Here is a 17,766-nt window from a genome sequence, read left to right as displayed (position 1 = left end):
CTACCCCACCTCATACTCCATTTGCTACTCTACCAATAGAATAGTGTCATGCGTTTATTCTTTAAAATGAAAAATTTCCTACGTCATATATACCCCACCAATATAATAGTGCCATGTGTATATTTATTAAAATATAAAATTAAGGATTAAAATTTTCATTAAAGATGCTGAATGATAGGAGGGGCTGATATTTGAATTTGCGGTGAAAATAGCAAAGTAACAATGGCTGCCGAACTAAATCTGAGGAAGAAGATGATAAAAGTTTAATACTAATATAATATTAACAAAAGTCACAAGTCCTTCTCTCCTCACGTGAGAGCACCCACCACCGTGCTCTTGCCAACGAGCACGGCTGTGGGCCAGGCGCCACTACTCCTGTCTGCTCTTAGGCAAGAGCACAACACCCACAGTTGTGCTCTTAGGTAAGAGCACAACATCCACAGCTATGCTATTCCGCAAGAACGAGTACAATTCAATTAAATAAAAACATTTCCATAATATTAAAATTCATTAAAAAACCACAATAAATATTACAAATTACAAATAAAATAAAAAAGACATAATTAAAATCCTAAAAATTAAAAATTACATTATTAAAATACTAAAAAATAAAAATTACATAATTAAAAGCTAAAAATACCCCCATGGAAGACTACTCATCCGGCGGCACTACCCCCAATTGTTTTTGGAGGCCCAATATCATGGCCTCGTGCGATCGAAGTTGTGAGGGGGTCATAGTGGACCTATCGGCCATATTGAGTTGGGCCAAAAGAGTCCACAACGAGTTGGTGGGGGTGGAGGTGGCGCATATGGAACGGGAACGAGAGAGGGAACGGGAGCATCGGCGGTTGCAGCCGCGGCTCGACGGCGGTTGGCCGCCGCCTTCTTCCTTCCTTGTGGTCGGCGTTGGGAACCGCTCGGGCCGGCGTCGGGGCTACCCAAGTTAGCTCCGGCGAGTTGGCTAGCCACTTCTTCGGAGCCGGCGTCGGATAGGGATACCGACCTTGATCGTTTGGAGGAGCTGCTAGAGGAGGATGTTATGCCTCCCCTATACTTCGGGCGCGTCCACGTCTCCTGCCAAACGTTGAGGTACTTGAACGGCTTGTAGTTCATGGATTGGTAGGTGCTCATCGCGGCAGTGATGATGTCGACCTCGCTCCAGCCGCTCCCCGCCGACCGCTCTTCCTGGAGGAAATAGCCATTGAACTAGCCAATTTCTTCGTTGGCTCGGTAGATGGCGTTGCGCACCATACTCTCGTTGCGCTCGACTGTTCCCGGCGGCCGGTTTTCATTGTACCGGCGAGCGATGCGCCACCAAAAGTGATCGCCGGATTGGTTCGTGCCAACCACCGGATCTTCGGAGATTTCCATGTACGCCGTGAACAATTTATCCATCTCCGCCGGAGTGTACGGTGTGCGGACACCGCGAGTAGGAGGAGTTGGAGTTTGGGAGGGGGCGATCGACCTAGGCTCGGGTGTCAACCCGTATCGCCCTTCGGGGGCATCTTGGTCGTCGATTGGGTATGACCGGTAGCCACCCGGAACGCCCGAACTTTGGGTTTGAGGAGGGGCCGAATATTCTATTTTCGGACTAGGAAACGGTTGTGAACCGAACCAATCAGGGTTCCAACCGTGGGAGCCCGGAGGGTTATTACCTTGGCCGGACATTGTTGAGAATGGAAGATGAGAGAATGAAGATGATAATGGATATGAGAGAATGAAGATGAGAATGGAAATGAGAGAATGTTGATGAGAAATGTGTAGTGTGGTGTGAATTTTTTGGTGTGGAAGTGAGGGTATTTATAGATGAAAATGTGTATTTTTGGGGGAAAAAAATAAAAAAATAATAAAAAGTGGTAGAAAACGGTTAAAAACGGATATATTTTTTTGGGAAGTGGAATTTTTTTTATTTTTAATTGGTTTTTTTATTAAAAACCGATTTTTAATAAATAAATAAAAAATAAATTCAAAGGCAACGGCTATGCCGTTGCCCAATCGCGTGCCGCCATGTCACCTGCTCACTGGCACGGACGTGTTCGATGCAGCGAGCAGCGCAGTGCCGCAGCGGCGGCGGAGCTCGTCCTTGCCAGCGGCACGGACGGACGGACGCCGTCCGTCCACCGTTGCAGATGCTCTGACGATCATGTTTTTCCTTCTAATTTTAAGTATTAGTCCTATTTTTTAACTAATTAATCACTGAGTTATGCACAATTTTAAAATTTATTGTTTTTGTTGGGTGTTGGAGAATTTTCCTTCGCATTTTACAATTTTTATGTTTTGATGCGCCGTAAAGTTCAAAGGATTTAGGTGTTTGGTTTTTAGATGTGAACGATAAATAAATGATTTCAGGGTTTAATATTTAAGGTATTGTTTTTATTTTCTTTTTATTTCTATTTTCGATATTGAAATATTATGTAACATCCCGTTAAAAAAAGAAAAAAAATCAATTAATTATTCACAATTTGTAGTCAATTACTTGGTAAATAATTTGAGCACACACGTAGGATGCATGCATTCTAATTAGATATTTTCTTGAGTTTGATGAGTTTATTATTTTATTTCAAAATGATTTTCTTTCGCAAGCGAGTTAAGGTGAAGTGAGAGTTTTCCAGTTAAGATTATTAAGAGAACGAGGTGGGCTTTCGAACCAAAGTGTTTTCAGGAGCTTTCGTTTTAATATATCGGTTTGAGCATCATGTTATGTGTGATTGATTTATTATATTTATTCCAATGATGAGGCGAGATATGTGATCAAAGTGAAAGTGTTGTTGCGCATGTTATGTGGTGCTATGTGTTGATTTATTGAGTGATATTATAAATTGCTTGGCTTTGTTGATGTGATGTGAATTGATGCTCGACCTTGAAAGAAAAGTGATTTGTGTTTCAAATACGTTTTTAAGGAAAATAAAGTTTGCAAAGGGAATGTCATGCCATGTTTTCGTTTTGAGAAATGCCTATCTGTTTGTTTAGCAAGGGAGTTGTCCCTACTAGACATATTGAAATCGAATTCGGGTCTAACTATGGAGTGAGTCCCTACTCAGGTTAGTGCACACCAACGAGGATCATGAGCCGTCTTTTGAGTTGGCCGGTCCAGTGATTGAGTTTGCGGCCACATTCTCCTTTAACATTATGTTGTTGATGTTGATGAGATTGATGTTGATGTTGATGATTGCTTAGTTGGGGAGTGAGTCCCTACTATGAGTTTAATCGAATTAGGGTCCTAGCAAGGGTGTGTCCCTACTCGGACTAGTGTACACGATGAGGACCGTGAATCATCGAACGAGTTGGCCGGTTTTCGTGCTCGTGGAAAGTGGCCCCCTTACACGGCACCGTAAAGAACAGATATGGCAGTTTCTTAAATAATTCAAGGAGAAATGGCTGTGTTTTGAAATGATGAGGAAAAAGGATTTGAGGATGAGTTGAAAGTTTGTGTTTGAGATAATTTTAGTGTCTCGGGCTTTTTCAAAGCTAAAACCTGAGGTCACTCAATGGCGGCATGACATTACTGATTTTATTAAATTGTTTTGGCATTTGTCCACTGAGTGCATCAAGTACTCAGCCCTGCATTTCTTTTTAAAAATGTGCAGGTTGAGCGTGACGGGTGCGGTGGGTGTTGAGCAAGACCGTTGAAGAAATTTAAGTGTTTAGAATGTGTCATGTCTTCACACGTGGCATATTCCTTCTCTCAAATGCTTCCGGTGAGTAGTTGTCATTCTTTTGAGTTCTTGTATCGTTGAGATAATATTCATTTTTGAGTTGTTGATTGTTGTGATACCCTGATTTTATTCGAGCTATTACCATTTGTTTCGAGCTATGGTCGAGTTGTGTTGTTTCCCCCTTTCTTCCCCGTTTCTTTAACCCTCCCATAGTCGCGATCAACCGTGTTTTCTATCGTTAGAAAATGCGGGCGTGACATATTATATTGATATAGTAGAAGATATATTAGTATTTAATGAAATATTAATTTTTATATTTTAATGAATATACACATGGCACTATTATATTGGTGGTGTATAAATGATGTAGGAAATTTTTCATTTTAAAGAATAAACACGTGGCACTATTTTATTGGTGGGGTAGCAAATGGTGCATGAAGTGGGGGAGGTGATCCGCTCCGAGTTTCGATTCTACTTAAGTATGCTTTTAGAATTATCTATTTATTGATTCTATAAAAGGGTTTGTGGATTGTCGAAGGAAATAAAAGGCGAAACATCAGTTCCAATCACCATTTTAAGGCCACCATAATCTCCATCTTTGAAAAACCTATGTGTGAATATGTTACATGCTTTAATTGGAGCTCCATAGCATGATGCCCATTTTATGAAATAAGCCAGAAGCAAACATTTCCTGCGGTCGTTAGGTTTTGTCATGCAAAATCCGCAGTCCTTGGATTGTGTTTGGGATATTTTCATGGATTTGTTTCATTTCGAAGCTATATCTCTTACAAATTATAAATATACTCCTAAGGTTCAATTTAGATCATCATTTATCATACTTTACCCATTATAATTCATGGATGTGTTCCACCAAAGTAGTTGTGTCCACAAAATTGTTCGCTTACAGTATTTGTTGTAAGCAAAGTAAATAGAAAAGTATGAAGAAATAATTATCAAACTTATCTATTTTTCATAAAAATATCAATCCCCAACATGAAAGGTATTTGAAAAGTTATTATTCATTCTTCTATCTTGAAGAGTTATATTTACCTCTTATTCACACAAAAATGAGACATGGTAGTTATTTTTCTTTAGATTTTCTCGTTTACCTTTTTTCATTGAAATTCAATGAAATATATCTCCTTCATTTACCTCTTTTATTAGGAGATGCTATCCTTTCAAGGGAAAAGGTAAATTGAGAAGATATATTTCTCTTTTACCTTCCCAAAAAGGTAACTATTTCTTCTTAAAAAGTAATGAATTCCAAGAGAATAAAGTAAATTTAAAAGAAAAAAATAACTAACTTTTATCTTTTGTGTTAAGAAGTTTTCAAAATTAAAGAAAGTATAATACCTTTTTAAATATCATTCCCAATGGAAAATGAATATTTATTAATAAGAGGTAAATATGGTAGTTTTTTCTCTTTATTTTTCCAATTATTCATTCACTTGGAGATGCTCTAAGGGTGCTTTTCATTTCCATTATACTCCTTTGGTCTAATAATAAATATCTTATTTTTATATGTTTAAGTTTTAATAAATTATTTGATTTTATAAAAATAAAGTGGATGAAAAAATTTTAGTTGAATGTGAATCATATTTTTATGTACTCATTTCATAATAGAATATAGTAAATGAAGTGACTCGGTGAAATAAGAAAAAAGAAAAAATAACTCGGACGGCCGCGGGAAGGATTATCATTTAGCAATCACTTTTTGGTTACACGTATTTTCGTGAAGTGGTTAGCTAAAGAGACGCGTCAATCTTTAATTTGGCCCATTTGACTTTTTCTAAAGATTTAAATTTTAACTTAACTGTAGCACACTTTAATATTAATTAATTGAACTGCATGATATTGATGGCAACCCATCATTGTTTTCCTGTGAATTGCATTTAAATCGATCTGCCTCCAAGTCAATAAGGTAGGATTTGGAAGCTGCTATTTGATGTGAAGTATGTAACTTAAATAAATTTCGACTTATATGGATTATAATTGTTTTATATGAGCTATATAGTCCATGTTTTTCTACTCGTGCCATGAATATGTTAGATATTTGGTTATTGCCAACTTCTATCAAGTTTTGAATGATCATTTGTGGGCTTAGATATGCATATCTTTAGTCGAATCAGTCGGTGGTTTGCAAGATAATAGTATTATTGAAAAATTCTACTCTCTCCGTCTTTCAATATGTGTCCCATATAAAATTAGTGGAATGTATGTCTTACATTTATACGTTAATACTATTATAATAATATGTGAGTGAGCATTAATAAGGGAAGGAGTATATATGATCTATATATTTTGGATAACTTTCTCCCTTATAAGATTTTTAATGGTGTGAGTAACTCATTTCTACATAGAATCAGAGCAAACCTAAGTTGATATGGATCTCTTTGCCTATTGTTATTTTGCGTGTGCGAAAGTCTAATGAAAGCCTACTCATTGAGAGCGTGTTGATAAACCTCTATGCAATGACTTATTCTATAGATATTGAGTGCATGGAATAGTTGAAAAATACTTCCTCCGTCCCACGTTACTTGAGGCGTTCTTTCGATACGACTCAAGTAACTTGTGATGAATGAGAGTAATAAATTTTTTAGTACTATTTCCCAATGAATGAGAGTAATAAATTTTTTAGTACTATTTCCCAGTTCCTTTGAAAGGGGTATGTGTGTTCAATAAATCAGGATGAGATGGAAAAGTGAAGTGGCTGGCGCGCATTTGCGTGAAAAGAATGTATCCTGTGAGACCACCGACACATACCCCACACGCTTTGTTTCTTTTCTTTAGATTTGCTTTTGTTAATCAACTAGTATTAATCCTTCAATCTCCTTAGATTTGATTTTGTGTTAAAATTCATGCACGTCCTAATCATATTTTTGTTGTTTTTTTTACGTTTTTCTTCATTAACGGAAAGATGTTAGTATAATTATTGAGCACAAGTGCGATGAATGTTGATCTACGAGTGTACTGGTCTAGTAGTAAAATGGTAAATTCCCAATATTAAAGAATCTTGGATTTGAGTTTATCACGATACATTTTAAAATTTTGATCATTTATCAATAACAAAATGTTATCTACAAACTCTAGAGGCCCATTCCAAACTTGAAGCCTTGAAATATCCTTAGCAAATCATCTAGCAGTGTGATGGAAGAGAGCGCTGCAAGTTATTCATGGGAGTGTATCTAATGAATCATTGTTCTAGTATTTTAGTATATGTAGAGGGATGGAGGTGTGATCCGTTGCTAACTTTCTTAAGTTGCCAACTCTGCTAACTCATCAACGCAGTGTATTAAAAATGTCAACACGATCCCATTGAAATGTCAACGTAAACTCAGTGGATATTTTAATACACTATGTTGACATTGATAATTAAAATGTTAAGACATTATCTTAAAATGTCAACACAAATTTGTATTGACATTTTTAATACAAATATTGCATTGATGAGTTAGCAAATTAACAATTTAAGAAAAATTAGCATTATAACGTACCTATATTTTTTTTCAAATATAATATTTACACAATTGGCCTTAACTAAATATGGTATGAATATAGTGGACAATCTATATTTTGGAACAATTAATTCATTTATGTATAATTAGACCGACCTGTTAGGCGCCAAACACACTTCGCCTAATACTTAGGAGTATATTATTTGAAGGTAGAAAAGAAGGAATTCGGGAAGAAGTGTTGGCTGGCTTGAATGGGTGGCATTGAATAGAGAGATACTGAATTAATTTGAAAGAATTATAATATACACTGTTAAAACTGATTCAATGTTATATATTTTTGTATCTTATTCTATTGATTAAATATTGTTGAATGTATCTACTCATTTATAATGTCTTTCAATATAAGCGCGCATTTGTAGATTTATTCTGTCATATTTCGACTCATAACACTGTAGCAAATTCAATATCTTTAATTTTTCCAGAATTTTGCTCTTGAAACAACATTAATTATACTCAACTATAATAATGATATTACGAAAACTTTGGAAAATCCCCTTACTTGAAATTGTAGAGTAGAGCAAACTTAAATTAATCTTCAACTATTCCCATCCATAAACGGGTGGCACTAGATCCATATATAACACATACTTCTTCCGTTCCAACCATCCCAAGGTAGTTGTGCCGTATCTTTTTTTGTTTGTCCCAAGGTAGTTGAATTATTTCCTTTTCTGGTATAAACTTTATTCCCCCTCTTACTTTACTGTCTCTTACTTTATTTATTCTGTTACTTTTCACTCTCCACTTTAACTTGTAACTAATCTATTTCTTAAATCCCGTACCCAAAAGAAAAATTCCAACTAACTTGGGACGAAGAGAATATAATACAATAGTCTACAATCAAATTCTAATTTATTCCATATTGAATAAGACCATCCACGATGGTGCCATTTTCGCGGCTGATGTAAAAGCCATTAGCCACAATAGCGCAACGCCACTGCAAGGGGGACATGGTCTTAGTGAACTCAATCACATCCGCAGGCTTGAAGCCAGGAATGTGGTGCCATTCAGATGAATACTCCATTCGTCCCTGAAAATTTATCGCTTATTTCCATTTTCGTTCGTCCCTAAAAATTTGTCAGTTTTCACTTTTATCATTTTTGCTAATGGATATCATATTTCACTAATTCATTCTCACTTACATTTTATTAGTTTTAAAGTAGAACTCACATGCTACTGACTTTTTCTAACTCAGTTTCGATTAAATTTCTTAAAACTTGTACCGGGTCAAATGATGACAAATAATAAGGGAATGGAGAATTTATTTATAAAAGTGACTTTTATTTGTTAAATGAATTTTTATTTGTAAAAAATAATTTCAGAATAATAATACTTAATAATTTTTTACCATGATTCATACATAAAGTTGGGTTGAATTGGTAAAATAATATAATTAAAAATTAACTTATGTTTTTCTTTTATATGTGTAATTAACTTATGTTTTTCTTTTATATGTACACACGTTTTATCATATTCTCACTTCGACTTTTAACGGCGTCGAGTGAATATTTTATCTAAGAGTAAAGGTTAATTTTGGTCCTAAACATATTACCGATATATGAATTTGATCCAAAACATTCACTTTTTGAAAAACGGGTCCATAACAAATGAAATTCGTGTCGATTCGGTCCTTTTTTAATTACTGTAGCTAATTTTTTAATTTTTTTTAAAAATTTCTGAAATATTTGTACAATAGAAATCCCTTAATCAAAATCATTTTTTTTATTCTCCCTCTCTTTCATTTCTTCTTCCCCACACCACTAAAAACCAATTTTTCTTTCTCTTCAACTTGGTCCAAAACCCGTCGAACTTGTCGGATATGGAGAGGTCGCACTGTTGCAGGAGTTCCGGCGACAGCGGCGGCCCATCGACGAGACGAAGCCGTCACCGTCAACCTCAATTGTCGTTTTCGATGAAGCAATTGAATTTAGACTTTTGAATTTTGAATCTTGAATGTAAGCCCCCCCTAAATCTATGTTCCTGGATTCCGACAATGTTGAAATGCATACTAAGGTTTTGAAACTGGATTTGAAACATCCACATAGCATTATGGACTATAATGTCGTCGAAGATGAAGCAGAAAAATAGAACAAAATATCGTCAAACTAGTCCAACATATTCATTATCAATATCAAATACGTCCTGAACATTTGCAATAATTAGATGACTAATAATCTGAGATTAAGCCTAATCGGGACAAAATTTTGCTAATTGACGGTTGACCGTAAAAAATTAACGGAACCATTAAAAATAGACCGGATCGACATGAATTTCATTTGTTATGAACCTGTTTTTCAAAAAATGAATGTTTTGGACCAAATTCGTATATCGGTCATATGCTTAGGACCAAAATTGACCTTTACTCTTTATCTAATCTACTTCCTCCGTCCCACAAGAATATATACTATTTTCTTTTTAGTCTGTCCCACAAGAATATGCATTTTCTAATTTTGGAAACTCTTTTCTCTCTTATGAGGTGTGACCCATTCCCCCACTAACAATACTTTAATTACTTTTCTCTCTACATCTCTCTTACTTCACCAATTTTGCATTAAAACCCGTGCCGTCCCCAAAGTACATATTCTTTGGGGACGGAGGAAGTAGTATTTATCATTTACGTTGTAAAATTTTGAGAAATGGAAAAAATTTACGGAACTAAGAAAAATATCCTTAAATTGAGGATAAATAACAACTAGATCTTAATCAATTGTATTTTAGTATGTCTATATTCTACAATAAAATTGCAGTTCTTGTTTGGGAAGAAAACACACTAGGAGTGAGATGAAAATTGAATTTTCAACTTGTCATTTTGTAACCAAATCCAAAGTGATTTTATGAGCAGCAGCACAATAAACATATGAAAATTATGTAGTATGCCTAAACAGAAGTGTTTATTCCAAACAGGATATACAAATTCCCTTTTAGACTAAAGTCTAATTTTAGTCCTTTACATTTATTCTAAAATTTTTTTTGGCCCCTTAAAATAAGTTTGTGACCTTTTGGTCTCTAACACATTATTTTGGTATCAAATGTAAGGGATCAAAATTGGACTTTAGTCTTCCCTGTATTATATACTCCACTTCTTAATAGATTCTTCTATTTAATTATTTGTCACCATGTAATAATTAGCATATAACCAACAATTTTAGAAATCCTTGAATTGGTCTAAATATATATTGATCATACATATAATAACAATTTTAGGGTTTTTTTATTTTTTATATTATGCATATTGGAAAATGAAAAATATAAGAACTGCAAAATTGAATTGTAACATAAATGACGATGAAATTTGGTAATAGTATTGTAGGCGTTCTAACGGTGACAACTAAAAAAGTGAAGTATGTGACTGAAATGAGTTAACTATGGTGAATACCCTCATATAGGTGACAAAATATATAAATTTATTTAAATCATTTATAGAATTTACCCGAATTAAAATTCAATCAAAGGTAAATTAACATTATAAATTTCATGCGTCGTATGACTTTAAACATCTGTTTACTAAGTTAAAATTACATATAGCCAACAGGATGCTCAAACTTTAGATATATGATACTCAAATGTAGATATATATTCAAAAGATAGACAGTGATACTCAAATGTCAGATGCATGTCAGCATGTGCAGATCCACGTCTAATTTATGAACATCAGATATTTACTTTTGTTTATCACTTTCAGTATAGCATTCCTTGTTCGTGAAATATTGTCTACATTATTTTATTTATTTATTTATTTATGATAAATGAACCTCATTTTCCACTAACTCATTACACTTACATTTTATTATAAAATTAATATGTAAATATGGAATCCACATTCCACTAACTTTTTCTACTCACATTTTTTTTATTTTCTAAAACCCGCACCAAATCAAATATGTAAAACATTTCACGGATGGAAGAAGTACTTCATTTTGCATGAACAATGAATTGTGTAAAATCACTCAGTCTATTAAAATTTTGTTTTCAGATCAACCACGACCATGATATGAATTTGAATGCAACGAAATTTTGAAGAGGATATAGGTTTGTGTGTTTTATCAACAATTTAATGATATACTCCCTCCGTCCTATTATAAGTGAGAAGTTTCTTTTAGACACGAGATTTAAGAAAATGATATTTATTGAGTTAAGTGGAACAAATAAAATATGAGAAATGAAAAAGTAAAAATGTTAATTAAGTAAAAAAGAGAGAATTAAGTACAAGAGAGTGAATAAAGTAAGAGAGATCCAAAATATGAAATTAATTACTTATAATAGTGGGACAATCCAAAATGGAAAGCTGATTAATTATAGTGGAACGAGGGAATATAAGAAATTACAAACTTTACTATTTCTTCTATTCCATGGAATACAAGAATTTAAAACCAATTAGGCAATAGGCAAAAAATATGAGAAGCATTGATTCCAAGCGGAGACCTTCCTTCTTAAATACTCCCACCTGCCTCCTAACCTTTTGCCATATCACAATCACAACCCAGCCTATTTATTACCCAAACATTCTTCCAATCCAATATTGACCACTTCTTTCATGCATTTTTACTACCCTCTAGCAATTTCCAGATTGCATGCTATTGCTACCTCTTAATTAACCCCTTTCTTTTCCACTTTTAACAATTAATAGTAGCACATATCGTTCACCAATTTCTCGTGATATATATGGGGTCGAGTTTGTTCAAATTTCTGTTTTTAGCAACGATTTTATGTTGTGCGAGTTGTGAGAAGACGCCGGAGTTGGGAAATTTGAAGGTTCCGGCGTCGGAATTTGTGGGGTCTGTGAGGTCCACTATTGACATAATCCGGCAAGTGATCTCCATAGTTTCACAATTCTCCGGCGCGTTCGGAGATTTCCGGCTGAGCAATGCCGTCTCCGACTGCCTTGATCTCATGGATCTGTCTGTGGACCAGTTGAGTTGGACTCTCTCTGCTTCACAAAATCCTAATGGTACTTTCTACTTCTTCTCTTTTGCCTATTTACTTGTTTTATTTTCACACAAGAAGAGTTGAATGGGAGTGAAGTTGGTGTATACTCTCTTCGTTTCTAAAAATTTGTCACTTATTTCTATTTTCATTTGTATATCTTAACACCTTTCACATTTACCATTTATGGAACTAATATATAAAAGGACTCAGTGTCACTAACTTTTTGAATTCACTTTCTATTACGTTTCTTAACATCCGTGTCAGGTCAAATGGTTCTATTACGTTTCTTAACATCCGTGCCAGGTCAAATGGTAGCAAATTTTTAAGAACATAGGAGTATAATTTTGTCAAATCAGTTTCCATACATACGAATTGTTTCATTTTGGGTTAGTTAAAATTTGTTCTTAGTCATCAACAGACTCGATCCTCTTTGAAGATCATAAAATTAATTGATGATAGCAAATGTGGCACATAAAACTTATGCAGTGGTTTCAACTCTCTATTTATAACGAGGTTATTATGTTTTATTTCTCTTGCCAAATTTTGATTTTATGCATTAGTTAAAAAGTAAGTACAGTACCAATTATATTTATAAATTTGAAATAAAAAGTGATTGAGATACAAAAAGATTAGGGCATAAAGATTGATTGTGTGGTGTAGAGGAGATACATGTGTTGGATTCAGTCAAAAATTGTTATCTACTTTATACGAGCATATGTGCTACTACATACTCACGCGAACTATTTATGGGAACTTGCATCTTATATTTTATACTCCATAAATATCTATGTGACTATGTCGGAAGTAGAGTTGCTCGTGCTCGTGGTCAAAAACATGTTATCTCATCTACACCACAAAAGAGATAAAATAAAGGTCCCCTGTTCGAAGAAATGACATATTATTACACAAAAAAAGAAGAAAAAATAAAGGTCCTCTGTTCAAAGAAATAACATATTAATAGTTAAATTTAATATTCCCTCCGTCTTAATAAGTATGAAATATTTAATTTTCGGCACGAGATTTAATGCAGTATTATTTTATGAGTTAATGAAGAGAGAGTAAGAGATAATAAAAAGTAGTAATGATGTTGTTTTCATTTTAAGAAACGTTACATTTTTATGGGATAGAGAGAGTATTTAAATTCATAGTAACTTTTACGATGCAAACAGGCAAAGATAACGGCACCGGAAATATGAAGGCTGACATGAAAACATGGTTGAGTGGAGCGCTGATCAATCAAGACACTTGCAAAGAAGGCTTTGATGGCACAAATGGCATTGTCAAAGATTTGGTTGCCGGCAGCCTAGACCAAGTCACCTCATTAGTCTACAATATTCTCTCGAACATTAACCCCACTACCACTAGCCCATCACCACCTGGCCGCAATGGCAAGGGCGGTGGCCACGGCGGTAGAAAATTAATTTCTAGCCCAAAATTTCCAAGTTGGTTAAAAACCGATGACCGGCGTGTCCTCCAAGCTGCGGCCAACCCATTGGCCACGGACTCAGTGGTGGCTGCTGACGGGACAGGGAATTTTACTAAGATTATGGATGCTATTGGCGCAGCCCCGGAGCATAGTAGCAAGAGATTCGTTATATACGTGAAGAAAGGTGTGTACAAGGAATATGTGGAGATAAGTAAGAAGAAATGGAATATTATGATGATTGGAGATGGGGTGAATGCTACGGTTATATCGGGCAACCGGAACTTCATCGACGGTTGGACCACCTACCGGTCGGCGACATTTGGTAAGTTCCTCAACTTTATTTATGTTGTGATGATACACGGTAAATTAAACAACGAACAAATTTTTGTTTTTCACAATAATTAATTAAATTTTAATTTAATTTGATTTCACTAGCTGAGGCTGGATTTGTGTCGGAAACGGCAATATTTTGGTGAGTAAAGTCGCCTGATTTGTTCATTTTGGATTTTTTGGATTTTGGTAAGTAATATGCCAGCATTAAATATGGCTGAAATCTTACTCAGTTGTCAAAAAAATTAGATGAAAGTATGAAACTGAGGGTATTTTCAAATTCTGAAATTCAGTAATTTACTGGAGATTTTCTAAATTGTATATTCTAAATTGTCAAATAAAAAAGACTGCATCCACTATTACATGTTTGGTTAGATTGTAACAGGCATATGCATGATTTTTTATCGAATTGAATGCTACCAGACTGTCTGAGAAAATGTCGTCCCAACAATTAATTTAATATTATTGGATAGAAACATCTTTGCTGCATTTAAAATTTGTAGGTTTGGATTTGGCATCACAAATCTAATTCACTAATAATCCGTCAGAGTAGGGGGGCCAACGCATCAATTTATTGCTTTGCATATATGAATAGGAAATTAGCCATATCCATGGCACATGGGGCAGGTCTCATGGGATGTTGATTCATTGAAAATTTAAAATATTTCTGTGTCTATGTTTGTAATTAAACATATAGGTGACGTTCGGTTGCCATGACTAATATCATGAGACTATCCATCTAGGATTAAGTTGTGAGATTATTTTAGTTAGAGGGGGAGACTATGACTAATTATCATGAGACTATCCATCTAGGATTAAGTTGAAGGGTTCAATATTATGAACCAAACATGATACATATTTAATCATGAGATTTAATATTGCCAACCGAACACCCATAGTATATGTGTTGGGGCTATAAAAATCTTCATAATATGTACCCATACCGGGTGATTCATTTCATGTTCCATGATTTTGTTTTATCATTTATCACGAATTTGGAAACAATTCATGAAAATGTGCATATGATGGTGTCGGTGTGTATATCTATGTAAAATCACGTCCAGTGAAATTCTTTTAACATTTCACTTCCTGAATTTTTTCTTGAAAATTTACCTAAATAGATAAGAATAATTTGTTATTGGTTATGAACTTTTCAAGTTTCATCTTAAAAATACCTTGTATTTACTCATGCTGTTGTCTTTACTTATCCAAAGTAAAAAATGTCTTCAAAAAACTACTGTCAAAGTTGCAATTTTTAACCTGACATGAATATGTACAAAACTAATGTATTTGAGTCAAGTCTTTTTGAGTTCTGTCCTTAACAAGTTAATCCATCAGAAACCCGATAATTTCGGATCGGGTTCATGTTTGATTGGGTTGAATTCGGGTAACCGCCTAAAAATTACTACCTCCGTTGCTTAAAATTAGAAACTATTTCCATTTTAATCCTTCTACTAAAAGTAGCTTTCTATTTTAAGAAATGGACCTGCAGTCCACTAACACTAATTTCACTATTTTCTCTCCCACCTCTCTCTTACTTTACCCATTTTTCTCTCTCTCTCTCTCTCTCTCTCTCTCTTACTTTACCAATTGTGCATTAAAACCCATGCCGTTTTCAAAAGTTTCTCTCCCTTTATGTTTGTTTAAATCAGTTTTAAATCAAGTGAATCGGTTTTTTACCGTGTAAATTAGGTTTCACCATGCAATATCAAGTTTAAATCATGTATATCAAGTTTGTGTCGCTATCATGTTATCATCTTGTTGTGTCAACCCGTATTATACTGTGTCGTTTGTGTTCGGGATTGAACGTAGCATGTCAAGTACATGTTTGACTTGATAACGACTCAATCTTTAGCAGTTGAGTTTGACTTAGACCTTATTAGATTGAATTATTATCAGATTTACTCAATAACAACTCAACGCACCACTCCTAATCATAACTAGTGATATGCCTACAAAAAAAATCTGAAATGTTTTTTTGAATATAGTAAAAACAATCAAAACTTTCTTAAGTTGTACGAAAATTTTGACTCTTGTCTGCATTTCTAAGAGTTAAGGTTGGCGCGATAGTTTAATTAAAAATAACCCTTTCATTAGTTAGAAACTTGAGCTAACTTAAACCTCTTTTATTATTTGTACAGCCGTGAAAGGGCAAGGCTTCATCGCACGGGACATAACCTTCGAGAACACGGCCGGCCCCGAGAAGCACCAAGCCGTGGCCTTCCGTTCGGACTCCGACCTCTCGGTCCTCTACCGCTGCGCCATCCACGGCTACCAAGACACCCTCTACGCCCACTCCCAGCGCCAGTTCTACCGCGAGTGCCACATCTCGGGCACCGTGGACTTCATCTTCGGCGACGGGGCCGCCGTGTTCCAGAACTGCCAGATCGTGGCCCGAAAGGGCCTCCCGAGCCAGAAGAACACCATCACGGCCCAGGGCCGGAAGGAGCCCGTCGAGAACACGGGCTTCTCCATCCAATTCTGCAACATCTCGGCCGAGCCGGAGCTGCTCAACTCGACCACGCAGACTTATCTCGGCCGCCCATGGAAGCTCTATTCGCGCACGGTCGTTATGCAGTCGTACATCAGCGGCGCGATACGGCCGGAAGGGTGGCTCGAGTGGAATGGGGAGTTTGCGCTCGATACGTTGTATTATGGCGAGTATATGAATTATGGGCCGGGTTCCGGGTTGGGGGCTCGGGTTAAGTGGCCTGGTTACCGCGTGTTTAATACTTCGGCGGAAGCGGGGAATTTTACGGTGTCTCAGTTTATTATTGGGAACTCGTGGCTGCCTTCGACTGGGGTGAGGTATACTGCCGGATTGGCAGTGTAGATCGGTGGGGCTCGGGATTTATATATATGTATGGCTGATATAAATATTGATGATTTGTGGCAAAAAAATACTAGCTAGGTGATTTGTTTGCGAATTACCATGCCTTTTTGTGTTTGTTGTTTAAATATATTTACAATTGTTATTTTCGAATATTGTAGGAGATTGTATTCAAGTGTGATATTATACGGGTTGATTCTATTTCTCTATAATCAGGCTATCATTTAAGAACTTCTAATTCCATGTTAATAAAAGAGAGACCTTTCAAACTGTCTGTGAATAGGGGTCCCATTTATTTTCTGGCACGAGTGTAATAATGCAGATTTTCAGTTGAATAATGCACATCGACTAATAATGCACCATTATAGTGTAATAATGTAGATCGTCACAACCATCCAATTCAAGGATCCAAGGGCTGTGATTAAAAAGAAGCTTGGACTGAAAAGCTGCGAAGGACCTTAACACACCCCTATATATGATATATGATATATATATATATATATATATATATCAATGTTGAACCAATTTTAAAGACCGAACTAGAGACCAAATCTCATCCATATCACATCTAATGGTTATTAATAATTACACATTATCTTATTTTTTTATTTAAATAAATTGACACAAGGGCAGATTTGGAAGACCAAAAATGATGCAGTTACGTGAATACACTTCTTCCTCCATTCCCAAATCCAATCCACTTCTCTCTCTCTCTACGTTTCTCTCTCACCGGTCCCCGGCTGGCCGGCTCCCCCAACCCACTGCATTGGAGTTGAGGAAGAAGCACCACACAGCGGAGTGGATCTCCGATCTGGTGGAGATGGAGAAGCTCTCCGACTACACGTGGAACGAGGCATACACAGCAAATCGTCGATGTGATCTGCCGATCTTTTCTCTTGTTAATATCTATCTTCTTATCTCAATCTTCCTCAAATCGTGTTGCAATCATCATCTAATCGTGATTCATCTCTGAATAAAAAGCTGGAGAAAATTTCGATTATATCTACACAACGAAGCCGGACGTGAAGAATTTCTATTACTTCGTGAGATCAGAATTCCGATTACTTCTTAAGCTTACCTTCAGAA

The 17,766-nt window shown here is 35.6% G+C and overlaps 1 protein-coding gene across 1 annotated transcript; it reads left to right on the top strand.

Moving 5' to 3' along the window:
* Nucleotides 1-11,578: 11,578 nt before the first annotated feature.
* LOC121782474 (pectinesterase/pectinesterase inhibitor PPE8B-like) lies at nt 11,579-16,892 on the top strand. Its single transcript, XM_042180331.1, has 3 exons — nt 11,579-12,116; nt 13,264-13,842; nt 15,992-16,892. The coding sequence occupies exons 1-3, from the start codon at nt 11,831-11,833 to the stop codon at nt 16,681-16,683; spliced, it is 1,557 nt and encodes a 518-aa protein (XP_042036265.1). The 5' UTR covers nt 11,579-11,830; the 3' UTR covers nt 16,684-16,892.
* Nucleotides 16,893-17,766: the final 874 nt, after the last annotated feature.

The sequence above is a fragment of the Salvia splendens genome, chromosome 20 (genome assembly GCF_004379255.2).
Source record: "Salvia splendens isolate huo1 chromosome 20, SspV2, whole genome shotgun sequence".
NCBI classification, from domain to species: domain Eukaryota; kingdom Viridiplantae; phylum Streptophyta; class Magnoliopsida; order Lamiales; family Lamiaceae; genus Salvia; species Salvia splendens.
This window is presented reverse-complemented; position numbering and strand designations above follow the sequence as displayed.